At 39.6% G+C, this 26,901-nt stretch overlaps 1 protein-coding gene across 1 annotated transcript; it reads right to left on the reverse strand.

Annotated features, from left to right (window-relative positions):
- Window positions 1-540: 540 nt before the first annotated feature.
- On the reverse strand, window positions 541-24,907 carry TXK (TXK tyrosine kinase). The gene is made up of 14 exons (XM_059721291.1): window positions 24,798-24,907; window positions 22,147-22,222; window positions 21,138-21,349; window positions 18,034-18,099; window positions 17,195-17,249; window positions 16,039-16,118; window positions 14,961-15,088; window positions 13,671-13,745; window positions 12,353-12,524; window positions 10,924-11,140; window positions 6,216-6,280; window positions 3,127-3,245; window positions 2,525-2,682; window positions 541-1,964 (listed from the first exon to the last, which is right to left on the reverse strand). The coding sequence occupies exons 1-14, from the start codon at window positions 24,905-24,907 to the stop codon at window positions 1,896-1,898; spliced, it is 1,602 nt and encodes a 533-aa protein (XP_059577274.1). The 3' UTR covers window positions 541-1,895.
- Between the last annotated feature and the right edge of the window lie 1,994 nt (window positions 24,908-26,901).

The raw sequence follows: 26,901 nt of genomic DNA on the forward strand, positions 1-26,901 counted from the left end.
AATTATACAAACCACTTTCCTAATTTTATATTTATCTGTGTGCTTATTTTTTTATTCATATTTTTGGAAGATCAGCTGCTGAAAAGTATAACAGGAGGTTTGTAGTAATTAAATTAAAAAGAAAAAACCTAATATCCAATGTACCATTTAAGCACATCACCTTTTTCTCCAAACTGTAGTGTACTGTACCAGTCAATATTTAGTGCTCCATTTTATAAGAAGTTCATACTTCATTCCATATGAGTCAATTATAGGGGCAAAAAGTGCTACAGCTAGATGAAAAGTCTTTTATGAATTGTGGAAGAAAAGGATATCAAGTTTGCTTTGAAACTGAAATGCTTTAAAACTGTATCTGAAAGAACTGTCAACTTTCCATAGAGGTAAACTAAGTGATTTTGCACTTAATTATTGCTATGGGTTTTCATTAAATATTATACATTGTTACCATTAAGGGGAGTTATCCATGCTTATGCCAGAAATGAATTTGGTCCAAAGATGCTATTAACTTACAGAGTTCCAACAACTGTAAAGATGTTTTTATTAAGAAGGTAAAATTTTGTGAGTCATGTGGAATTAAATCATTCTACAATTTTAAGATTTAAACATTTTTTCTATAGAAAAGGTACTATAATATCAAATATACACATGCATTAGTTTAATTACATAATTTAATCACATGCTACAAATATATAGCTTTTTTTAGTGCTATGCTCTCTCTCCAAGTTCAGCTTAGAAGCAACCAATTTATGTAGCCTTAATATTTGTCAATCCATATATACCATAGAAGAAGAAATACAAAATCACCAATACAGTTGTTATCCACAGGGTACCAAGGATAACAAGTATTGGTCACACAACTATTTTATCTTTTTGCCATGACTTTGGATTTATCTGACAAATAAAATTTTGCAAAGTTTCCATCTTCCACCTCTTTGGCTTGTCTGCTGGCCATTTTAGATATTCCACAAGAGGAAGTCAGCATCACTGCTGAAGGAAACAACAGGGGAGCTAGGCACATGTGCAGCAGCAAAGGCTGGAAAAGAGGATGGTAAAACCTTCTGAAGAAGCAAGAAGCAGCTTACTCAAGGTTCTGGTTGTCATTTGGTGCTCTGAAGAAATACAGGAATGAGCTCCATGTGATAGGTACTGTTATCAGCTATTCAACTTCTACATTGTTCATAACACTGCATTCAGAATAGGCTTAAGACCCTCTTAAGAACAGCTGCCTTTTCTCCAAGGAGATGAGGCTCATTGGCTATGTCTTGTCTCTCTCTAAATGGCCGGTCATCTGGTCAATTATAGCGTATTTGTGATCCTGCATTTAAGAAATGTTCTTCACTTCAAGTGATGGAAATTTGTGTTGTGGTATCAAAGGTTATGTCTTCAAATGCAGCTCACTACTCTGCAGAGGTTCACTACAGGTACTTAAGTCTCCCTTGTAGCCATCCAGCCCTATCTCCCAGTCTCAATCGTGCTAATTAACAAAATCAGTGGCACTGTTGCAGAATTTAGTGTGCCATAAAAAGCAAAAGGTATCATTTGGAGCTCTGTGTCCCAAACCGCAAGATAACCCGCCTCCTCCCTTATGGTGTACAAGGCCTGATTGCCACAAACCTGGCAATTAATTGCTTGGCAAATCTGGACTCGGTTTGAACTAAGTAATGTGGAAGCAAAACAGCTTAAAAGCCCGTTGCCAATCTCCTGAGCTATTTTCTTCCAACAGACCAAAACTGATAAACACTAACAATGGAAATTAACTGAATGTGCAAGTCATCAGTATCCAAACCACTGCTGAGTATATCGTAACCAGATAAGATGGATAACTATATCAACCATTCCATGGAGGACCTTTATGTTAATTCTGTAACAAAAATGCATTTGTATGGAACCTCGGGTTATCCAGTCTCTGCTATATCTGTGAGGGTTTGTAATAACTCTGCAAAAGCAGGACGGCCTTCAGGTTTCTGAAAAGCAAAGCAGAAGACAAGTTTATATTAAGAGTTTGTAGATTCATATATGATCTGATGTAGCAGCAACCTTTTATTAGCACGCTATCTAGAACAGTCATGCGTGTACATATGATGAAAGAAAAGCTATACATTTGCCACTTCAAGGAAAACCATGGATTTGGAGATTGGAGTGTTTTCTAAAATACCACCAAGACCACAAGGCATCTTGAAATGTAAATCTATTTCTTAAGCAATATTTATCTTGCCAGAGCAGTTGCTGTGATAGGGAAGCACTGTGCCTCTGTGGAATACTGGGAAAGATTTAAACAAGGAGGTAAAATAGTCAAATTGACTGATAAATGAGGGAATGGAAGTTTTTTATATCTATTATTGTCAATAATTAAAATAAACTGAAGCTTCTAAGCTTAGCCAGGATACATGAAAAGCACATCGAAGATACTAAGTATGTCACTACTGTGTGTATAATTGACCTACTGTCAATGAATTGCCTTTGAGTCTTTACTGGAATAAAAAACATATTTCAGCATACAGAACAGGAAGTAAGACAAACAAACCTCATGCCAGCAGCTGTACATGACTTTGTACACCGGAAGTGGGGCCAGATACGGTCGATAAAGCCTGTATCCTTCAGAAATCTCACGGACAACTTCAGAATTTGACTTGCTGTCAAAAGGCATTTTTCCTTCTGTAAAAACTTCCCACATTAAAACTCCTAGGGGAAAAAACAACAGCAACAACCACAAAACTTCTTTCTAAGTTTACAGAGCTATTTAATGATTTTATGAACAGCAAAAAATAAGCTATATTGGGTCCTGAATATTTCTCCTGAATGGGAACGTTTTATTTCTGAACTGAATGGTGATGACCAAACCAAACCAATCCTCATCTAATATAAATCAGCATCACCTTTATTGCAGGTAAGAAGATAACTAAATCCAACTGCCCCAATATCAACAAAGCACTACACCCCATATTCCAAGACTTTCTTACAATTTAGGCACAATTAAAATATGAAACTGACTGATTCAAACTAGAAAACAGGTGGAACTGTGCAGCAAAATAATTTATCAGAGATGTGATTTCTCATGATTTTCTAAATAACACCAAGCAGCTTATGACAATTGCAATGTGTTACAAATTAAACCAACTCACTCACCAAATGACCACACATCTGATTTGGTGCTGTACTTTTTGAAATGAAAAACCTCAGGAGATGACCATTTGATTGGAAATTTTGCACCTGAAGAGCTGATATACTCATCGTCAAGAACATACCTAAAGTAAAGCAGATAACAAATATATTTTAACTTCTGTATTGGGTACATTTTTTAGGTGAAATTTCCCTAGATGGGAAATTATATGAGCACATAAAATTGTTTTGGAAAATTGTCGTGCCCCTCTCAAAATACCTTTTGTTAAGAATTCTAGCCTAGATTAAAGGCAAAGATGCTTTAGCTACTTTTTGATTTTGAACTCCAAGTTCTTATCCACCCCAGATACTACATAGGTATATCCATGCAGCTTGGGTACTGAAAACAGTATAGCCACATAAAAAGCACACATCCCACCTGGTTTACTTAGTCCTGCTGAGAAGCAGGGTATATTAACCTGGCTAGATTGTTATGCTAACATGGCTAAGATGCTTCCAGCACCAGAACTCACTCATTCAGAGCTAGCTCAGCTATCTCTACACAGTACTACAACTGCCACATGAACATACCCAAAAAATGATTTTTCTTACATTTATCCAAGTTTTATAGTGATAAGTAATTCCACTGCTTTTTATAAGGTTAGCCTCATTCTCCATTCATTTGCATAAATATAAACCAGAAGTAATTATTTGTTATCCACAATCTTCTAATGTAGAATTTTACATAAATCCAAGAACATTATGGAGTTTGGGGAGTATAGAAAGGAAGCGGTTCTTTGCCCATTACTGATAAAACTGTTGTACTAACCTCTTCTGTCAACAAAATTGTGCATGTTTCCTGACTAGCTAACTGCTTGGGCAGATAACACCGCGCTAGGAATTATTTAAATCTTGGGATTTGGTTGAACAGAACTCCTGTAGCATATTTTCACTACATCGTTCTAAATAAAATGCTAGACATCCCTTAGAAAATAATGAAGGTAACATCTCAATAAACTGTACTCGCCAAGATAGGTGAATATTACAAAAAAAATCTCTCTACTCTTGGAAAGTAAATCAACAACAAATAACTGTCTCTATTAAAAAAGTTTAAACAAAACATTATTCTGTCTTGAAACTGATTTTTGAGGCTTTTTTTTGTATCTGATAAATGATGCCAGAGGCCACAGCAAATGAATAATATACCCTGCCTTTTTCCTTGACTAATGTGAGAGCAGTGAACATTGCTACAGACAAGACTCCAGTCAGAGCTTGCGTCTCGTGTAGGCAACACCCAGCCCCCCCCGCGCTGAATGCTGAAAGGGTAATTCTCTCCAGTCAAACCTATACAGGTTGTGTGAAGCTCACCTGGGCTGAAAATCTTCTTTATAACTGACAGTGACAGAAACAACAGGGCCATATTTTACGAAGGACCCTCAATTTGGCCCCTGTGCCTGCCAGTATAGTGCACTGAACAACATTTCCATATTTTCTTTCAATATTAAACTATACAAGTAATTGATAATCTAATAACTATGTGCAAAGCATTAGTGCTCCCGCAGATACTTGCTCAATGCCATTGCAACCTTACCTGGTCTCTGAGAGAGTCCCCTGAAGCCAGCCCAAGCTTGGGAGCAGCCCAGGCTCCCTGGCCTTTTGATCTCTCACCTTCCCCAGTTCTCTGTGGCCTTGACTCAAGGAATGAGCATCTAGTTCCACTCTTCAGTAAAGGCATTTATGGAAGCAAAAACCACGTAGCCAGAGGTTCTCTGTCCCATCCAATGGGGTTAAGTAGCCCCTCTATTCCAAATCTAGCCTGCACGGTCCTGAGCACCCCAAAGCTATTCAGCTGTTCCCTTTCCAGTCTTCCCAGAGCTCTTCCACTTCTCTCAGTCCCCAGACTCTTCTGGCCAGGAGCTGCTTTTTTCCAGCCTGCTGTCCCACTATCATGTTTATGTCCTGGGTGTCAGGCATCCCATCTTTGTTCATCTCTCAAAAAAGTCATTCAAGACTCTCTTGATGCTAAAGGACCATTTTGTCTCCTCCTGAATATAACCAGCCCCTGCACTTAACCTTTAATTCTTTATGCATTGGTAAATAAGGTAAGCTGAGTCATATACAGTATTATAACAACGTGAACACAGTTAACACAGACATAAACCTGCAGTCTGTCAAGCAGAAGAACTGGTACTATTAATTTTATTAGAATCACTGATATAGGGGCTCTTGGAAGAGTACAGGCTTTTTGTGCTGGAGGCCTCCACCATTTTGTTAGGCAAGCTCTGCAGCTCCACTATTTCACAACCGGCCCCTCTGGGCATTCCTGTTTCTCATTATAGTTTGTCAGCTGATCAAAATGAGTTTGGGCTCCAGAGAAAGAGAGAGAGAATTCATTTGTTCAGAGAGTTAAGCAGCTAGCGGGTAACCTTTCCTTAACAAGCCAACATTTCCTAGTTAACAGGAATAGAAAGTATGTTGGAGTCTTTAGCTTAGCATGCTAAAACTAAGTTGATATGATTGTCTATGATCTCTCCCCACTTTATTTAGAATTCATTTACCTCTCTTTTTCCAAGTCAGCAGGATCTGACCTCCTCTCATTAACAGGAAACCCCCTCTGCTACTGCAAAAGCACGCGCCTCTTCCTGCCTCCTGCCCACGCTTCCTGTGTGGGTCTTTGAATCTTTTCTGACCTATCTAGCCTATGTGGCTTTTAAAGGCCAGCTCCAATATATTAGTGCTTTGGTTCTACTGGTGGGATTTTCCACCTTCTATTTGGTGCACAGAAGTTGGGGGAATTATCTTCTCTCAGCTTCAACCAGCCCACTATCTTAAAATGCTCCCACCTGAATAAAGTGTCATTGAGGTTTATTAATGAATGTGCCGCAGCCCAGATAGCAAATGGCTGATACCAAACCTGCTGCAATAGTTGATGCTGCTACAGTTTTATAATGAGACCTTTATACGTTCATCTAGAATTAATACATTTCTGTACAGATAAATTCCCCAAACCATTATAGCAAACAATAAGATTAATCCAAGTCATAAGTATTATTGGTTAAAAACATTTCAGTGGAGTTTAATATTAAATACAGCTATTATATAGAATTTCTGCTTACCTTGCCATTCCAAAGTCAGATATTTTAACTATGTGTTCAGCATTGACTAAACAGTTCCTTGCAGCCTGCAGGAAAACAAGAAACATGTTTGAAATCTGTCCTAAAGCATCCTGATAAAAATGCAAAAACAATTATTCAGAAAAGGTTCATGTGCTTAAATGTTCTCAATGTGTACCTCAAAATACAATCAAATGAAAGCAAAGCTAATGCTTCAAGTCACTGAACAATTTTTAATACTACTAATAATGATTTGTTTACATTTATGTAACACCTGTCAGACCAGTGATATTTACAGTATATTTCACTTACAAAGAAAATGCACTGTGCAGAATCTATTCAAACTTAAATTTACATTGAACACTAGAGTTAGTACCTTATTCTGAATGTGAAAAACAATGATAGCCGCAGGTGAACAGAAGTCAGAAATTCATGGTTTACCCCTTAGGTTTTGGAGCCATGACCACGGACTTGACTATATCCCTTCTTTCTAATTTCAGAGTGAGCAAACCTTACGATGAACAATGTGGCTGACACTTATTGCACACAATGCAAAGCAAGTGGATAAAAGCTCAAAGGATCTCTCCTCATTTTTGCAAGCAGCCAATAAAGGAATAAGTGTAAAAAGGAAGAGATTTCCTACCAGTAGCCAGATAGCACTGAGTCAAAAATAAGGTGGAAACAGAGAATAAATGTCCCCCTCCTGTTGCCTCTCAGCCTAGAAGGGATGATGATGATGGAGGAGGAGAACAATTCATTAATCTCAGCAACTGGAGAAAATTAATCTTAGATCTTGGAGAGAATCATCAAGGAGCACATCTGTGGAGGGCCTGCAGGGGAGATCATGCTCGGGGCAACCAGCATGGGTTCATCAAAGGCAGGTCCTGCCTGACCAACCTGATTGCCTTTTATGACCAGGTAACTAAATCCTTGGATGATGGTGTCACTGTGGACGTAGTCTTTCTAGACTTTAAGAAGGCCTTTGACACCGTCTCTCACCCCATCCTCATCAATAAATTAAGCGACTGTGGCATTGATGCCTACACAGTTGGATGGGTAAAAAAGTGGCTGATGGGGCACACCCAGAGAGTAGTGGTGGACGGGTTGTACTCAACCTGGTGAGATGTGAGCAGTGGGGTCCCCTGGGGCTCAGTCCTCGGGCCCGCACTGTTTAACATCTTTACCAGTGACTTGGACAAGGGGGTTGAAAGCACATTGTCCAAATCTGCTGATGACACTAAGATGTGGGGCGAGGGAGAAGGGAGAGAGAGGCTGCAACTAGATTTAGACAGACTACAAAAGTGGGCAGACGAGAATAGGATGGGGTTCAATGTAGATAAATGCAAGGTGCTGCACCTCGGGAGAAGGAATCCACAGCATACATACAGGCTGGGGAGTTCCCCTCTTGAAAGCACAGAGGCGGAAAGGGATCTTGGAGTCATTATTGACTCCAAGATGAACATGAGCCGCCGATGCCAGACCGCAGCCAGCAAGGCCAGCCATACCTTGTCATGCATCCAAAGATGCATCTCAAGCTGGTCCAGAGAGGTAATACTCCCTATCTATGCAACATTGGTCAGGCCACAATTGGACTACTTCGTCCAGTACTGGGTGCCACACTTCAAAAGGGATGTGGCCAGCCTGGAGAGAGTTCAGAGGAGGGCCACCTGTTTGGTGAGAGGGCAGCAGGACAGGCCCTACGAGGAGAGACTGAGAGACCTGAACCTGTTCAGCCTTGGCAAGAGGAGGCTGAGGGGGGACCTGGTGGCTGCCTACAAACTCATCAGGGGAGATAATCAGCAAATAGGAAGAGCTCTTTTCTCCCCAGCACCACCTGGGATGACGAGGAACAATGGTAATAAGCTGATGGAGAATAGGTTTAGGTTAGAGATCAGGAGGCAATATTTTACAGTTAGGGTGGCCAGAATCTGGAACCAGCTTCCTAGGGGAGTGGTCCTCACCCCTACCTTAGGTAAATTCAAAAAGAGGTTAGATGATCACCTGTCTGGGGTCTTGTGAACCCAGCATTCATTCCTGCCTGTGGCAGGCGGTCAGCCTAGATGATCTGTTCAGGTCCCTCCTGACCCTAGCTACTATGAAACTATGAAACTGGTGTGTGAGGTAGCAGGAAAAGGTAGGGGAGCCAGGGATGGTCAGAGAAAGAGATTTTGTTGAATAGATTCTCAAAGAGAACATCTACAAGAGACACTAAATGTGTGGTGGACTATTTCTACTGCTCATTAACGCATCATGGCAAAAGCCATGCTAATGCACAATAGAATTAGTCTGTTACGCATTAGTGTCACGTGAAAACTGTATGCTGGTGCTACTGCACAGTAGCACCAATTACAGAGCATGAAATTAGTACCTGTTATTACAGGTACTAAACTTAATATGCTGTAATTATGGCGCATTAATGAACGTGTAGATGCACCCAAAGAACCACAGGATAGTCTTAGTAGGACATCTTGCTCCTGTTACTGCAGTGTTTATGTTATATCATTGGTTCACTGATACATTTTTATGACACCTCTAGTCAAATTATCACTCCACCCTGACACTGATTTTCTCTAACTTCACTCACTCTCTAAGTGGTTTCCAAGTTTCTGTGACTGAGTATCTTTTACTTAAAAGGACTTGTAAAGCAGTAATTAATTTCTGTTGACATTGCTGCTGTTGAAAAGTCACTAATTAACAGTAAACATTTATAGTAAACATTTATAGTGAGGTGTGTGTGTGTGTGTGTGTGTGTGTGTGTGTGTAGGCAAACAAGGTACTTTGGGTGAATCTGATATCTTTTATTAGGCCTACTTAAACAGTTGGAAAAAATTTTCTTAGTAAGCTTGTGGGTTTAAAAACCCTTTGTCAGGTTGAGGAAGCATCTGTAGTTGGTGGGTGCTCTTCCTGGATGGTATGAATAGCAAAGAGGCCAGAGGCTGGTATGCATGCAAGAAAGGCACTCAACAAGGACACTCCTCCAGAGAGGTAGATCGCACATTTGAAAGAGCCACCCGGATACCATGCGAAGAATTGCTGCAGTATAGAAGAACCCCCCCCACAAATTGCACACCGCTGGTTATGATACATCACCCCCCCTCGAACTCATGTGGAAAATCCTCAAACAATTGCAACCCATACTAGGAGACGCAATTCTTAAAAGGATCTTCCCAGAACCACCCATCTTAGCCTTCAAAGAAGCACCAAACCTAGTTAACCTCATCACCAGCAGCAAACTTCCCACAGCCCAGAACACACTAAATAGATCCAGACCGTGCCATGACAAGAAATGCAAAACCTGCCAACACATCTCCACCACCCCCACAATCACTACATCCCACAACAGATCCATCACTATTCCTGGACCTTACATCTGCACCTCCAGAAATGTAATATATCTCATCCAATGCACCAAATGCCCTGATGGAAAATATGTAGGAGAGACCAAACAACAAACACGGAGCAGAATGAACGCACACCGGAAATCTGTCAAAGACAAGAATACCCAATTACCTGTGGGGGCACATTTCTCATAAGAAAACCACTCTCTCTCCAGTCTCTCAGTTCTAATCCTCAAAGGGAACTTACAGAACACTTTTCACAGATGAGCCTATGAACTTTACTTCAACCTCCTGGATACAAAAAATAATGGACTAAATATATATATTGGATTTATGACACATTATAACTTGCCTGACATCTGACTCCTCAGGTACCTCTCCACTATTTACCTGCTACATTCATTCCCCTTTTCCCCCACCCCCACACCTGTCTCTCACCCACTGACTCCTCAATTTACATCTTCACTGACTGCCTTCTTGCATGCATGCCAGCCTCTGGCTTCTTTACTATTCATTCCATCCAGGAAGAGCACACACCAACTACAGATGCTTCCTCAGCCTGATGAAAGGTTTTTAAACCCGAAAGCTTGCTAAGAAATTTTTTTCAAACTATTTAAGTTGGTCTAATACAATATATCAGATTCACGCAAAGAACCTTGTCTGCCTATGTCCTTAGACCAGGGGTTTTCAATTGGGGGTACCCCTGTGGGTACTTGGGATGGCCTCAGGGGGTATTTGGCAGCAGGCACCGCCACCACTGGCAGCACTTCCACCGGCAGCACTTACTGCCTTCTCGACCAGCCACCAGGGCTACACTGACCCTAAAAGTTTGAAAACCCCCGCTTTAGACCAACTTAGCTACAACCTACAGCCCTGTATATATACAGGCCTGTAGGTTGTAGCCGTGTTGGTCTAAGGCAGGGGTTTTCAACCCCTGTAGGTTGTGTGTGTGTGTGTGTGTAGATATATATATCTACACACACACACACACACACACACACACACACATACAGGGCTGTAGGTTGTAGTCATGTTGGTCTAAGGCAGGGGTTTTCAGGGGTGTGAAAGGTTGAAAACCCCTGCCTTAAACCAACACGGCTATAACCTACAGCCCTGTATAAACACACACACACACACATTAATACTTTAAATTTGATATTACAAAATCCACAAACCATAATAAAGTGAATGAGCAGTTGAAATTTTGTATTTCCCTGCCAGAATCCAATTCATTAAAATAATACTGTGTTATCTTATTAGGTCCTACAGTGGTTAAACAAGATGCATAAAATACATCACTTGCCCACAAAATGAAATGCCATGTCTATTTTATCATTACACAGTTCAAATTGCAGGGGACCTGCTGTACTTACTAAATCACGGTGAATAAATTTCTTTCTTTCTAAATATACCATCCCTTCACATACATCCTGACACATACTCAATAACATTTCTTTGTTAAGCTTCCCATATCTTTGCCGAAGGTAATTGAGCAAACAGCCATTTTCCATGAACTCTGTCACTATGTAGAGAGGCTTGTGCTGTATGCATACTCCATATAGCTGTACTAGCTTTGGGTGGGACAGTTTCCTGTTGACAAAACACATTTCAGTTAGTAGATATTTGCCACTAACAGGCAATTACAGTAGTTCTGATTGCTAGAATAATTTTTTAAGTATTTTGCAAAATATTCCCTTCATTGATAATCCACTGATAGTTTATATATACTGCACAGAGTTTGGATCTTTCAATTCAGTTCAATTTCATCCAGGCTGTGACTGTATGTAGTTTTGTGGAAGTGAATCTGGAAGAAAATAAAGTTCCCTTCACTCTTCTCTCTTTGCATCTCCTTGTACATGGCCCAGGCTCAGTCCTTGTCTTTATGTTTCTAAGGCCCCTGACAAATATGAAAATAATGGCACAGATGGGACTGGAATAACTTTACGATGCATCCCAAACACCACACCTCCTGCCATACTAGACTTCATGGAAGGAGATGCAAGGTTTGGGATGGGACATAAAATTCCTTTGGTCCCAGTCATGCCACTGCTGAGATGCTCCCAGCCAGATATAGCAAATCTAGCAGAAGGTGGCTCTGTCCCTGACCCTGGGCTCCTCTGTTCCAGATCTGGGCTCTCAGAGCCAGTCCAACAATCATTTGATTATCAGATGAGCCCTAGAATTCCTCCACTCCCATAGTTCAAGACAGCATCCCAACAGTCCTGGGTGCGTTCAAAACCCCAGGCTGCTGGGGTGGGTCAGTTGACAACCCACCCCAGGACGGCCCAGCTGCATGCATGACTTTTGGAATTCATGGGACACCAGGACATCTACAAATCATGGGTTCAGCCCAGCTCCCTGAAAAATGGCATTTTAAGTGCCTTGCCCTTGACTCCCATGAATTGTATGATAACTGATATCCTAAGGGGGGTTGAGCTATGACCTCACCCTGATATGCAGCTGCTTACATGAGGAAAGTGCAAGAAGCAGGCCTACATTTTCTCAGTATTTGCAGAAGCTCTTAACTGGGGATGGCACAAGTGTTCTAGGATCAGTTAACAGTGCGCAGTCCCTATTCAGCTTTCTCATTGAAAAGAGCATGTGACCTAAAGATGCAATCTCATACCTAGTGTATGAGGTGTGTATACTGTGTAGCTGGTTCAACTTCCGTTGCAAACTCATTGCATAGCTTCCATGCATTATACAACATCAAGTATATTGGTAGTACTCATTAAATAATGTTATACAAACTTCTATTAGTGTCAGGTATTCCACCAAGCACAAAGCAGCTGTTGTACTCACATCATCACTTTAGCTTCCTCGATGAAATCATCTTCAGACATTGCACCTTCGTTGATTGCCTTAATGGCAACTTTGACAAGTGCTTTCCATTTACCCAGCTGAACCACTCCAAACTGGCCACGGCCAAGTTCTTTCATACAAGTCAGTTCAGATGGATTTATCTCCCACTTCTCTATAAAAGTGAACCCAATATGTTAAAGTAACAGGGAACACGTCAGATGTCCTAAACCCTAATTACGGTTCAGAAAAAATGCCACATCTTTAGCATGTACATACAATAATCCATTGATACTTTTTATCAGTATCAAAAATATCATGAATTTGCTATGAAAACTCAGCAATTCACTCATTGCATAAAATTTGTAAATCAATTATAGTCATACATTAAACCAATTGTTTCAGAAGTAAATGCTAATAACTGAATGCAGGAATGCTTGGGGCCTGCAGGTAGGACAGTTATCTAGTTATTTACCACACCTTGAATCATTACCACATGTGATGTCTATCACTACTTCAATTAATTGACTCCAGCATCATGTGTATCAGCATCCCTGCACTGAAAAACAGCGCAGCTTTAGTTAAAGCGCCTTGCTGCCATTTTTCAGCGCAGGGACGCTGATACACATGATACTTAGGGTGCTTTAATTAGAGTGCTCCTCCCACCTCCCAGAACACATGTATAAACTCCCTAAAGACTAACTGGCATTCTCTGTTTTGCCATCTACAATAATTCTGCCTTGCAGAAGTCATTTTTGTATAAAATATTGATAATGCTGGTGCTGCCCACATGCACAAGAAGGACAGGCAGATGATCCTACAGGTATATAAACCAAAATTCTTTGTATTGATTTTTGATGCTCTGTGAAATGTCATTCTTATTACTTAAAGTTGCATAGTGGGCAAAGACAATCATGATTACAAATTATATTAATCAAAATTGTATATACTTTCAAACCAATTATCTAATTATCTGGAACATAAACTTGAGTCTCAGGCCTTGTTTCATAAAATGTGAGAAAATGTAGAAGCAACAGAGTGGGGATGCAGCTAGGCATCTGGGGCAAAGCTCAATTGCAAATGTGCAGTTGCCCCAACTCTCCCCCAGTCAGTGTCTGGGATGGTTGCCCCTCACAAGTTATGCCACTGCAGAGACGCAATGGTAGAAATATGAATGAAAGAATGAATGTGACCATTCATTCGAATATGCACATGCATATATTCATTATTACAGCGATAATTTCTCAATTGCCAACAGGATGGACATGGTTTAAAATCCTAGAGAGACCTAAATCTACCAATACAAAACCTTAAACTTTACCATAACCAAATCCTGCAGTTGCTGGTAAACAGTTTCCCACTGTTCCAACTGGATATCGGAGGCGTGTGATGAGACCTACAGGAATCAGAATGGCAATATTCCTTAGACCAATAAGCTCCTTCACTCTGTCTCCATATTAGATTCCTACACCTAAACACATCTTTGGTGTCCAACCCCACATTTCTTATTCATTCAAAGTGCCTTTGTTCTGTATTATTTGTGGATCTTTCAGATGTGTCCTTGGGAATAAGGAAAAATTGAAGAAGAGCATAATCAATACCTTGCTGGGTAGAGTGGAAACTCTGGCATTTTCCAGTTCTGACAGACAATTTAATCCTTAGAGGACAAATGCTATAGTTTCCACACAAAAAAATGTAGATTTTTTTTGTTTGCTCTTATTTCTATTAGAAATCAGATATTAGGATGACAGTAGTATCTCAAGGCCCCAGCAGAAATCAAAGCCAGTCACTATACAAAAATGTAGTAGGAGGCAGTCCCTTTTCAGAGGGACTTCTTTTCAGATTTATAATTTTGTGTTTTAGGGGATCAGTATTATTATTGTGGCACTTTTACAATACCTTTTATAGTGCCTTTTGAGCCTGATTCTCCAGCCTATTATATCACATCTCATTCACAACTCTGTCAGACACTCTAAAAACTGCACAGCCATAGAACCAAAAATGTCGCTTCCTCTGGTTTCTTGTTTATTAATCAAAAGATTATTCCAAAATAACCCCAGACTGAGCTGTATAACTAAAAGGCTAGTGCCTTTTACCTTTTGATATTGCTCTTCCACTAATTAGATGCCCTGTTCTACTGATATCTCTTCCCTCCTAGTTTACAGCCCTCCTCTATTTAAGCAAACTGTTTTCATTTACATATGGAATAATATGTTTTTGTTCTATCTGCTAATTAGCTCGACTTGTATCTGCTTCTCCTTGAGATCTGAGGAAAAGCAGTGTGTGCTGGAAAGCTTATCAAACCTCTCCCAACTATGCTGTCAGTTCAGTAACAGATACCACAAAAAACCCTAATTTCCTGTTCCTTTTGAGAATTCATTTTATATAAGTTTGATTGGCTCATATCGTTCCCAATTTGAGCGTGGTACAAATATATTGATTTGGTACAAAGGATTGCTAAATATTTGAACTTCTCAGCAATTCGAAAAACTGTGGCTCTTAATAAAGAGAGAATTTGATTACAGAAGAGTTATTTCTAAGTTGTCAAAATCATATCTGCAATGAAGTGCAAATGTTCACAGTAGATTCTTATTGGTTTTTATGTACTGACCTGCTGCATTATGCTGGTGATACTGGACAAGTTCAGGAATAGTTGAAAAAAGATACTCTTTTGCTACATAATACTTTCCTGAATGGTCTTTCTTAATTTGATAATGTCGGATATCTCCATTTTGGCTTCTGAAATTGACAAAACATTGGTTACTTAAAACATAAACCAGATTTGTATAATACAACACTGTCTGATTAAATAATATTTGAAATGGGAATATACTTTGAAAACTGATTGGCTGAATTACGGTTGAGCTAACGTTTAAATAAAAAAAATCATCTTTCTCTGAATCTATCCTTCCACTCTGGGGGTATAGTCTAGGGTTGCACAGCTAAAGAAATGCATAAAACAAACAAACCAAAAAAAAATGAAAAGAAAAGAAAAGAAATAGCTGAGCTTTTGAGAATGACAAGGTAGAAAACAATATATTCTGCTCCTCTTCCCAGACCAAACCATCATTTTACGACAAGTCTGTACCGTTACTAGAACATTTTGACTTTCTAGATGATAAAGGAGAAGCAGCTAAGGATATGATACAGCACTAAAGTGACTACATATATTCTAGAACAGGATATTAAATGTGAAGAGCAGATGATGTCTCACTACAGAGCTGCCTGGTGCACTAGGAAAAGGGTATGTGGTTTTCTGCCATAAAACATTTAAATTGCAACAAAATCCCATTTAAAAAACATTCAGAACTGCAGGACAGCTTTTCCCAAGTTAGAGCTGCCCCCTGATCTAGGAGCTGTCCCTCCACCTCAGCTCACTGACCAAGGGTTCCCTCACTGCACCACAGGCTTCACTGTGCCATGCCACCACCTGGGGCAGGCACAGAAAGGGGAACCCAGGGAGACAGTCTGGAGCTCCTGGCTACCGCTTCAGTCAGAGCAATATGGGGAACAGTGGTTGGGTGGAAGCCCCTCACAGGCCTTGTGCAATCCATAGGCCAGACAGCCCTGCTATACAGTATCATATAGTGCACATGGCCAGGGCACGAACCAAGCAGCTTCTCACAAATAATTTTAAATAAGACTTCCTTTCATGACCTTATCTGAATTCCTAATCAGCAATCACTTACCCTCTAGGTCGTGAATATACAGACAGCGTGAGGGCTCCCTGTTGGCTTGAATCTCTGACAGTAAATGCACCTTCCTTGGACTGAAAAAAATTCAGATTTAGTTTATCTTTTCTTTTGAGCTTGACAGAAAACTTACATGCAATGTGATATTCAATTCATTATGAAATTCTGTGGAATATCTGATAAAGGAACCAAAGAAAACAAAAGAATAGTAACTAGTGACTCTTAAAATGGAATAATATAATTATGTTTCACTCTGTTGCACCAATATAGGTGAGGTTTCCATCTATAGTTTGTATAGTTTAGTTTGTCATACAAACCTATATATATTTGAAGGATTGCAATGCCAGGGAGAAAACATCTCATAAAAATATCTTGGAGTTAAATATATTGGATTATGAAAGCGGTGAAACTGTATCTTAGAATCATTTAAATGTTAGTCCATGAAAGTCCTTTGAAAATACTGTAAAACAGGGAGATGGAGCAGATTATATAAAAACTATTCTTCACTAACATCAGTGATTCGCTGTATTTTTGTGTGCTTGAAGTACAAAATTCTGTCATGTCCAATCCTGAGAAAAGCTCTGCTAATTCACTGTATAATAGTAATAATTTGAAGTCATGAACAAAGGTACCATTTTGTTAAATTCTAACATCGCACTTTTTGTAGGGATCCCCATTGCTTCACAAAAAATATTAATGTACCACCAATAAAAGTCTGTGAGCAGGAGCACAGCATGGTGCATGATAGCAAGGGAAACAGATATTTTAGTTAAGGGCACTAAGCAGACCACTACACTAATAAAAATATAAATAGGATTTTAATGTTTAAATACAACAAATAGATTACAGCCTTTTGGCAGCTCCTCCAATAGGCACACCCAATAAACTGCATGGAACTCAGGTCTTCTAATGTAGAAAATGGAAAACCTAGAAAGAATCTGCTGAGTTATCAACTTCGAGCTCTCGGTAGTCAAGATATTTCACATCTGGTACTTACATTACCAAGCCATTCCTTAATTTTAAAGCACTCTGTCCTAAAACATGTATAACAGCTTTAGATTTGATTGTTGAAATGTACATGGTGCCTCTCATCATACTGACAGGATCACATTCAGATTACTGGTAATTTATATTTATACACTGACCAAATTACCTTCTGCCGTAGTAGTTCTTCTGCCTGATTTCTGTTTATATTTTTTAAATACCACCTGTAATAAATAGCCAAAAAGAGAGTTGATTTATGTGTTTGATTTCAAGGTTGTCTTAATAAAATAATAGAGATTCACACCATTTAAGTGCCACATCAGAATCATTATAACATTCTTAAACCAAAAACTTAGCTAATAGGCTGTTAAAGTTGTAAGTAAGCAGCTGTTAATTTTAAGCCATTTGATTAGATATCTGCAGTTATAATTAATGTAGAAAAATCTGTGAGTGAGGAAATTCAGAGCTACTGATTAAAAATGTTGAAAAATGAAGACATTAAAGATTTGTAGTTCAAAAAAGTCTGAATGCCAGACTGAAAATACTTAAAATCCCAGCACCAACTTTAATTTTGCCCCTTACTTTCAGTTAACTACCATCACTTAATTGCCTTTCCTTGTGCCTATTTCACAGCCTGTCCAATATACACATTTTATTTTTTTAAATCCCGCCAATAATAGCACAAGGAACTGTGTTCTCATGTCAATACCATAAGTTGTTACAGGGCCACATGTCCCACCTTCAATAAATGGATATGTTCATAGTTGACTGGCTAGTGTGTAAAATAAGTAGTCCTGTAATAGTCCATCTCTAGCTAAAATATTTGGGAATGTTTCTCTTCATCAGCAAATGACTCCAAAATAGGAAGTACTTTGAAAAGTCTGCTTGGATAGTGGTTTATATATATACAACAGGAAAAGAGCAGAGTGTAACAGCACTAGCCTATGGACCCTAACCAATCTAAACCATTCAGAAAGGAGGTGTAATAAACATTCTAGGTATACTTACTCATATGCTTCTAAATTACTTCTCTTGTTCTCAGTTACATAATTGCTGGGAATTAGGCCTTCATTCCTAAAATAAATACAACCAAAAGATGATGATATAATACGATGTAAAGTATTTAATGGGATTCATTGAGCACAGGTGTAGTTTGCACTCTGTTTTCAGAGGTTCAAACTGGGCAATCTAACTAAAAGATACTTGAGGATTCAGGTTTTTTCAAAAGATTTTTTCTAGGAAATTAGATGCATTTCCTAGTGAAAACAATTAACAAGATTGAATCAGTTTCTAGACTACTTTAAACTAGCCTATGAAATGATCCTGCAGATATACAACAGGAAAATAGCTGTAAATAGACAAAGTTCAAGTTTCAATTTCCAGTTCTCATTCACATTTTCACAATGTAGAAAAGACAAGAGTAATACTTGGAAACATAGCTAGAAACTACCCTAATGGCAGAGGTTTTACCACCCACGTGTTATGTATAAGTTCTGTTTCTATAAATTCAGATTGTCATGAAAGAAGATCCCCGAGTTCTTCTTTACAACTGGTGATTTTTTATTTGAATGGCAAATGCTGATAAGCCCTATTTGCAGGAATCATTCCCTGTAATATGAAACATAGGAAATGGGTACTTGTGATGTTTCATCACCAATTCTAGAGGACAGACTTTGGTTTACACCTTTGATTTTCAGTGTTGCACTGATATTTAGCCAGGTTATCACCAGTTATTTTAATCCCACCTTCTAAATGAGCCAGTTACCTTCTCCCAGGATGATTATTTATTGACCACTGTTATGCTCATCGCTATATAATTTGTAGAGGAAGATATGATCTATACTCCAAAGGTACATACAGACATTCAGGGAAGTTAGGAGGAGCTTAGATCATATTAAAAATGGCTACCCAATCTAACTTAGTTTGCCCAGGTATTGACCTTACACTTAGATCCCAAGTTAGGTGGACCTAAGTGTGCACTTTACAGAAGTTCAGGACAGTTAGATTGATCTAAAAATAGCTGATGTGATCCAAGTTAAAAGTACCTCTGAGGTAGCCTAACTTAGATTGGGTCCAGAGAGACCAACCTAACTTAACTGTACAGTCCCTAGTACATCCCTGAGGCTGGGAAAGCCTAGCCGGTGGCCTCAGCCCTAGGCCTGCACTTTCCCAACCCACTCCCCTGGCACCAGGCTATTTTTAGACCTCACCTGGCCCCCTATTCCCCCCACAAATCAGCTACTCCCACCCCCAAGCTCACCAAACTCCCTGATTCCACAAGCTGCTCCGGGTGCTGGTTTTACCAGTATTTGCTGAGGAAGCCAAGGAAGTAAGTTGGGAGCTGAGGAAGTAAGTTGGGGTGGGGGGAGGAGCTGGCAGAATGGGGGAGATCAGTTAATGGGGGAGCTGTTTGTTTGGGGATAGGGAGGGTCAGGAGGCTAAAAATAGGCCCTTGTCCCTGGGGATGGCAGAGAGAGCCCCCCCATGCCTCTAAGCTCTCCTATGGACCTAGCAAGTCCCCCATATCTTGCTAAACCCTTCCAGATACCACCAAACCCTTGTGGACCCTGGGGACTCTGCTAGCCCTGCCAATCCTCCCCCCACCCCCGGTTCCTCCTGTGGATCCCGCCAATCCCCCCATGGACCTCACTTGTCCACTTGATCCCACTAGGGACCCAGTTTGTCCCCTGATCTCCCCTGCAAATGCTGCCTGTCCCTCCCCCCAAGCCATCCCCGGAGACTGCCTGCCCCCGAAACCGCCACAAGCCTCCCCCCACTAACCTCATCCATCCCAATTTATCTTCGAGTGGGTGGCCATTTTTAATTCAATTTAATCTCTCCTTAACCTCCCCAAATGTCTGTATGCACCCCAAGAGACTTCAACCTAATTTAGACAGGCTGCAATTCAGACACACAAGACATTACATGAATGTCTAATAGATTTGGTCAGCAGTTTCATCAGAAGATGCAGATATGTTGTACCCAAAATATTTTGTTTGAAGAGCTTTTGCAGAATGGGCACCTATACACAAGCACTGAGGCTGCTCCAACATCCTGGAATTCCAGCGCTTTGGAGCAGACTTGATTAATGGAGTCTGCTGGAGCACCGAAATTACCACACTCCAGCAGCCTTCTCGGTCTCGTGTATCAGTGTCCCTGCACTTAAAAATGGCAGTGGGGGATGCTTGAACTAAAGCTCAAATGAGTGCCCTAAAGCAGGGTTCTGATGGAGCGGACCAAGCCCAGGGCAGACCACCTATCTTGTCAGTGTGTCCCAAAGCTAAGGGGGCTAGGAACTCTGGGTCCCAAGCCTCAGGCCACTCTGCTGGGGAGTCTGTCAGTGGCAATTGCACTGAAGAGCCTGGCAACCTTCCTTATGACAAGAAATTTTGAAATGTTTTTGGTTTGGTCCAATTCAAATCAAAATCAAACTTCGAGGAAAAAAAAAGCAAGAAAGAAATTTCCCATAAACTCAAAATAAACATTAATCTATATCTATTGTGTGGGTTATCAATGCAAGATTGAATGGAGACAGTGTATTTAAAGGAGAGATTTGAATAAAAAGCACAGTCATTTGATATGTGAAATCTTGTCAATTATTCCAGACATAATGAGGGAGAAGACATGTAGAGTCAGGGGACACAGAGTCATGAGGGGAGGACCATAAGTGAAGTTCAGATCTCAACTTTGTAAAGGACATTGACTTCTATCACTAAGAAGTTTTACTGGTTTACATGCCTTGTTTAACAGGATAAAATTTTGCTTGCATGCAAGCATGTACTTCTGACTTACTGCATTGTAAAATGCTCTGTAAACCAAGCAATAAGGACCCAATTTTCAAAGGAACTTACCACCGAACAATCCACGTTGCTTTCAAAATACCATATATTTCTTTTGTTTATCATGGAGTGTGTCTATGTCAGCGCCTCGATTCCTATTATTGTCAGTGAGTCGTATGCTGGGCATTTTTTAATATCTGCCCACTTCATATATGTGCCCAACTGGGAAGTAAACTTTAAAATCTGATCCTAAACTATCTGCATGTCTGTGTTATTTTTTTTCTTGGAGGAAGACATTGATATAGCTGGGGCAGAATATGCCTTCTTTCTCACCCATTTTGGTCTCTTGCCTTCCACCAGTGTGGATCATACTTCTCAAGGATAATGTATTCTTCTGACTTCTTGAGTGCCAAGTTAGAGGGTCCTTTGGCAAAAAAGTCATAGAGTGCAATGACTGTGATGTTCTCTTTGTGTTCTTCTGAAGCCTGGGGAGGTAGTGGAGGCAGTGGCTTCCTCTTGGATTGCTGAACACACTCTCTGTTTTGCTATCAAGAGAACAAAATATTACTCTTGGGTAAAGTTTCTTTCTGTGTTGCTCATTTTATATTATTATTGTTATTGTTATTATTTCCTTTTTTATTACACTAAAAGGAACTGATCTTGGTGGTTATCTCCTTCTGCATAGCGCTATCACCTGATCATCTGCACTTGCAAAAAGTCAACAGAGTACTGGTAACACGTCAGTAACTTACACAAACCAAAGTTTCATTGGAAAGGCAAACACACAGGGGCCAAAATAGATTACTTCCCCCCACAAATGTGCTTGAAGTCATATGAATGTGGTAGCATGGGTTCTAGAGACAGGACAGGACAGAACAGCTCAGCTGAACTGATGTAAATCAACATAGCTCCATTGAAGCCAATGAAGTTAAACTAGTGTGGAATCTGGCCATTTATCTGAGGACACATAGAAAGTGTAAGAAAATTACATACATTATCAACATAAATATAAAACTTTCTTTTGCATGGACTGAAGGCCAGGTTTTGTGCTCATTTACACACTGTAAACAGGAAGATGTGCTATTGAAGTCAATAGCATCAGGCCAAATGAAAGTGATGCTATAATCAGCCCTTTCCTATCTGAGAAAATGCATTACTTCTAAATCATGATAAAATGCTGTTTAGAGTGCTTATATAAAATCTGCAGCACCACAACTTCAAAAGACTTGGTAGGGATTTAGTTACCCCATCGTCTGCACTGCATTGATTCACTATATGGCTTTGGACTACGCACTTAACCTCTTTATACTTCAGTTTCCTTTGTCCATTAAATATTACTTACTCTGTACTTCTGGGTAGATGCATAGGAGAGTTGTTGTGAGGTATCACAGTCCAGACTCAATTTTGTTCTCACCGCTCTAATTTTGAAAGACAAACACAGTGTTTATGTGAATATATATATCAAAATTCAGATTAGCTGTGGGAAGGGGAAATGCATCCATGTTTTTCAAGTTTCAGCAGATCTACCAAAAAATGAGGGTTTATATGTAATTATTTTGCAAGGCATATAGCTTTTGATTAGTGGGAAGATAACGTATTTGATTTACCTTTTTTGCACTGAACAGCAGCAGCAGCAGCAGAAAACAGATTGGATGGTGTGATCTGAAAAAAACATTTCCCATATTTTTAGCATTTTTTGGTTACTGAAATGAGGAGTAACATAGGTGCTGGGTTCTATTACTAGCTGGACTCACTGTAAAACCTTGGACAAGTCACTGAGGACATGATTGCGAAGCCCAGGACTGTACAGATGAGGTATCTACACATGTGCTTTATCACACTGTAAACTAATTTACTGCACAGTAAAGCATTACCCTGTACACATGTACAGCAATTGGGATGGTGTAGACTAATTTACAGTGCTGTTGAATAGTCCTGTCAGACTCAGATACTATCTGGCAGTGGAGTGAATTACTTCACTTAAACACACATGTAGATGGTGACATCAGGATTAGTTTACTCTAGCTCAAATTGCACTGGAGTTTATTCAGTTGCATTAATTGCATGTGTAGACATACCCAGAATTAAATAAAAGGGGTGAGTAAGAGGTGAAGCCAAATATCCAAAGAGAACAACAGGTTCCACATCTGTGCAGCAGTCTCAATATCTAGCACAGCTGAGTACTGTCGGTTCTCTACTACAAAGGACATGGCATTCAGCACTGAAAAAAGATCTAAGGAGATGTATTAGATGGTCTCCCAAAGAGCAACCATTTTCCAAGTTTAGTTTTCATGTAACACGATCTCTGCACAGTCATTTTACTATGTTCCACTTTAGTTTGTTCCTTTTCTTTCTCCCTCTCCCCTCCTCCATCACTATTTTTGGCTGCTTATTTCCCCAGCCCAACCTGGGATGATGATCCTTGTAAAACTATTGTGTGTAAAAGATTTGGGATGACATATTTCAATTAAGTTTTATCAAACATTATTCTTTATGGAACATAAGTCTATGGAAGAGAGGATGGTAGTGAAATGCTAGGCTCTTTGGGAGGTAACTGGCTTGCCACTTATTTACTATATGGTCATGGACAAGTTACTGATATCTTCTCTCTGCTTTGTGTTATCCACATATAAAATGGAAATAGGACATTGTGAGAATTAACTAATGTTTTTAAATAGCTTGGACATCTCTAGCTGTAGCATATAGGTACAATTATCATCATTATTAATAATTCAGGTATAAAAGGCTTAAAACCAAGACTTTTGACAGTTTGTTAAACCAAGAATTTATATCTGACCTTGGGAGGGGAAATCACATTTGTATGATACAACTACTGGATTTATGCAATTCCTCATACTCTGGTGGTAAATTGAAGGATGCACGAGTGGGAAAAAGACACAAATGTGTCAACAGGAAAAATAGCAGCATCAGAGGTCTGAGCTAGGTTGCTTGGTTGGAATTGCTTGTGTGAGGCCTTGGCAGATGGACAGGGATTGGATGAGTTGCAAGAGGGAGAGTCAATTTGAAGCTGGATATAATCCAGCATGGTAGCACAGCAAAGATTATTGAGAATGTCTGTACACATAGCATTCTAAAAGTCTAAGTTTCTGTGGCATTTCTAGTGAAACCTGAATTTTTTTGACCACTACAGACCTGTGTAATATTTTACTAATTTACTAATCTTGCACTATAAAAAGAAAGGAAAAGATGTCAGAACGTCAGGAAGATAATATCAAAATTAGTTCTTAGTCGGAAGAGGAAGAGACCCATTATGGCTCATGCTTGTTTTGCTTTGAATATCTGCCAGCGAGGCTTGTGGGGACAATTTCCCTTGACAGTGGCATTCTGTGAAGAGTCTACAGCGTGGGATGTTGGTGAGCCTATTTTAATCAGAAGACATCATAAACAGCTTGATAAAAGTTTCCAGTGACGGCTATGCAAAGTATGGATATTGTAAATACCCACACCAGCTGACAGTGACATTTTTTGGCTAAAGAAGTTAGATAGAAAAGCAAAGGTAATGTGATCTGTTTGCTGCATAACTTTACATTGTACATTAAGTGCTCTCCTAGTCAACCTGTAGCCTGTTTTGGCAGAGCTAAGCAGGAGGAAAATACAATTGGTGAGCTGGCAGGTGGCACTCTGCCCTTCCAAGCAGTGCTGAATAAATGTCTGGGAAGGGTCATTTTTAAGGTATGGCCATTTGAATAAGGTGGCCTGATTATTTTTGGTCATGGGAGGGTTTATGCTGCTTTTCAAAAGAGCAAGGGTGACTAAATTCTAGATTAGATAATTACATTGTCACTTATCAAGATTTCCTCAGCTGTTTCAATAGGAGATGCAAACACTATGAGATGGCTGTATTGTGTTGCCATGTGTTGTCAAACACACACTGTTCCATCAAAAAAAGGGCCTACTTTTCCATGGTGGGTAAAGTAGTCTCTTAGTGTTTCTTATTAACCCCTATGAGATTCAGTTATTTTTACAACTTACTTATCAGAGCTCTTAAGATTGGGCGCTATAGAACTTGTAAGTATTATTAAACCATCATTCTTATGTAATACTGAATATTTGACTGGAACAACAAATATAGAGGAATTCATGCTGATGCTATAGACCTCTATCAGTGTATAGTGTTTTGATATGAGTAAGGTCTAGACTGTCAATCTACAAATTTTCTGACTTAAGTAAAATTCAGTCTCTCTGCTAATGATTGGTACTTGAAATTTACTGGGTTAAGAGAAGCCTGCAATAAATTACATGATTATACTAAATTTTATAGATATTCTAATCATACATTTACCAGGCAGTTTCTTATAGTGCCCATGAATTTGTAAAAAGCAATGGGTTGAATCAGTAAGGGGGTGTTTCACATGACACATTTTAGATCCCTATTCATACCTGAGCAAAATTTGCATCAAGTTTTGAGCTTTAACTCAGAACAGGGTTCCTAGTCTTAGCACTGTGAGTCAGAGTGGCCCAAATGACTGGCTTCTGCAGAGACATGAGCAGAAAATATGCTAAGGACAGGGCAGTCCTGCAGTTTGCCTCTCCCTCCCTTCCTCTTATGCTTGCCTTTCCTGATTGGTATGCCAGGCTCATAACAAGGGTGAAGGCCTGCTAAACCCCAAATCCTTAGGAGCCTAATCTGCTTTTCCTTTAGATTAAACCAGCAAGGCTGAGAGGGGAACACTGGTGAGTGGGCAGCTCACTGTCTCCATATATACTGCCCAGGCTTTTGCGCCCTGGAGAGATCACCCCAGCTTCACTTTATCTTTCAAGCAAGGATTATGATCAAGACCCTAAGGAAAAGACAGTCTCAGTTCTCTAGAAGCAGATCTGTCTCTGCATATCTCTTGATCTAAACAGCTCCATCCTTTGCAGTCTGATTTCTGGAGTTGTTTTGTCTTTTTAATATTTTCCTGCTTTGGCTGCTCACTAGCAGCTGCAAATTGGACCCAGTAGTAGTAAATAAAGTTGAAAGCTGAATTATTCACGTGCCATGTTTCTGTGGGGAAATGTACTGTTTGTTGAGGACAGTATCATGGAATGAGTTCTCAAAGAACCTTTTAGTTTTAATTTTAAAAAATGGGAATTGAAGTTCTTAGGATATAATCTCATTTTAGTCAACTCCCTTAACCGCAATACTGCCCACCTGTACTAAGTTACCTCAAACAAATGCCTAATTATGTAGAGTTGCCCCTTCCAGGTCACTGGGAAGCTTTTTAATTACACAGTACAAATGATATCACCTTCCTATTCTGACCCTCTTGAAATGAGAATTTTTAGTTCACAAGCCACTAAACCAACAGAATAGCCCATAGCTGTTTTGAGGTATAATGTTGGAATAAGAAGACTTAACCTTCTTATCTGTATAACTCAAACCCTCTCTACAAATGTCAAATTTCTTAGTTCCTTGTGTGAGTAACTAATAGCCTGATTCATGTCACAGTCTCATATGAGCAACACAGGAAGTTATATTCACCCAGAGCTGCCTTCAGGTATCATAGCAATACTGAATAAAGTGCTACAGGAAGCCTGCACTTCCTGACAGATGCATAGGCAATATATAGACTCCCATGGCCATCTACCCTCTCATTTTGCAGGTTTTTTTTTCCTTTCCAAAGAGAGAGAGAGAGAGAGAGAATTTGAAGCAAAAGAACTAACACACACAAAAAAGCAGATTCTGCTGTGAGCATGTAAATGAGAACAAATTTCGTCCATTATTTTTTATAGCTAAAACATTGTTTTTACATACTTTCTTCCTGGATTCAAGTCATCCATTGAATTCAGTCCAGTCCAGACCCACTGAAATCAATGAAAAGGCTCTCATTGATTTTAGTGGACTGTAGATTAAATCCCTACCAAACTAGGAAAAAACATTTTGTATATGCCAAACAAGTTTGCTGTATAGCAATAAGATATGGACTCAAAGTGTTCATCCCTGCCCCAATTACATTAGTCCAAATATATCATTGCTCTTTGGCCATAAGGTGGCCATTTATGTTTACAATATTATAAACTACAGATATCATATGTGACTTGATTGGGTAGAAAATACCTTTACTTCTTTTCCTGCAGCATGTCTGATCTACAG

Source organism: Alligator mississippiensis, chromosome 2 (genome assembly GCF_030867095.1).
Source record: "Alligator mississippiensis isolate rAllMis1 chromosome 2, rAllMis1, whole genome shotgun sequence".
NCBI lineage: Eukaryota > Metazoa > Chordata > Crocodylia > Alligatoridae > Alligator > Alligator mississippiensis.

What these genes read in the sequence shown, in the direction of transcription:
- TXK (XM_059721291.1), bottom strand. Translation starts at nt 24,907, where the DNA reads ATGAATTCCTCTATATTTGTTGTTCCAGTCAAATATTCAGTATTACAT. An exon ending in AACTGCAGGATTTGGTTATG is followed by an intron (nt 12,525 to 13,670) that starts GTAAAGTTTAAG and finishes TCACTTTTATAG; the next exon opens with AGAAGTGGGAGATAAATCCA. An exon ending in GAGGAAGCTAAAGTGATGAT is followed by an intron (nt 11,141 to 12,352) that starts GTGAGTACAACA and finishes TTTTGTCAACAG; the next exon opens with GAAACTGTCCCACCCAAAGC.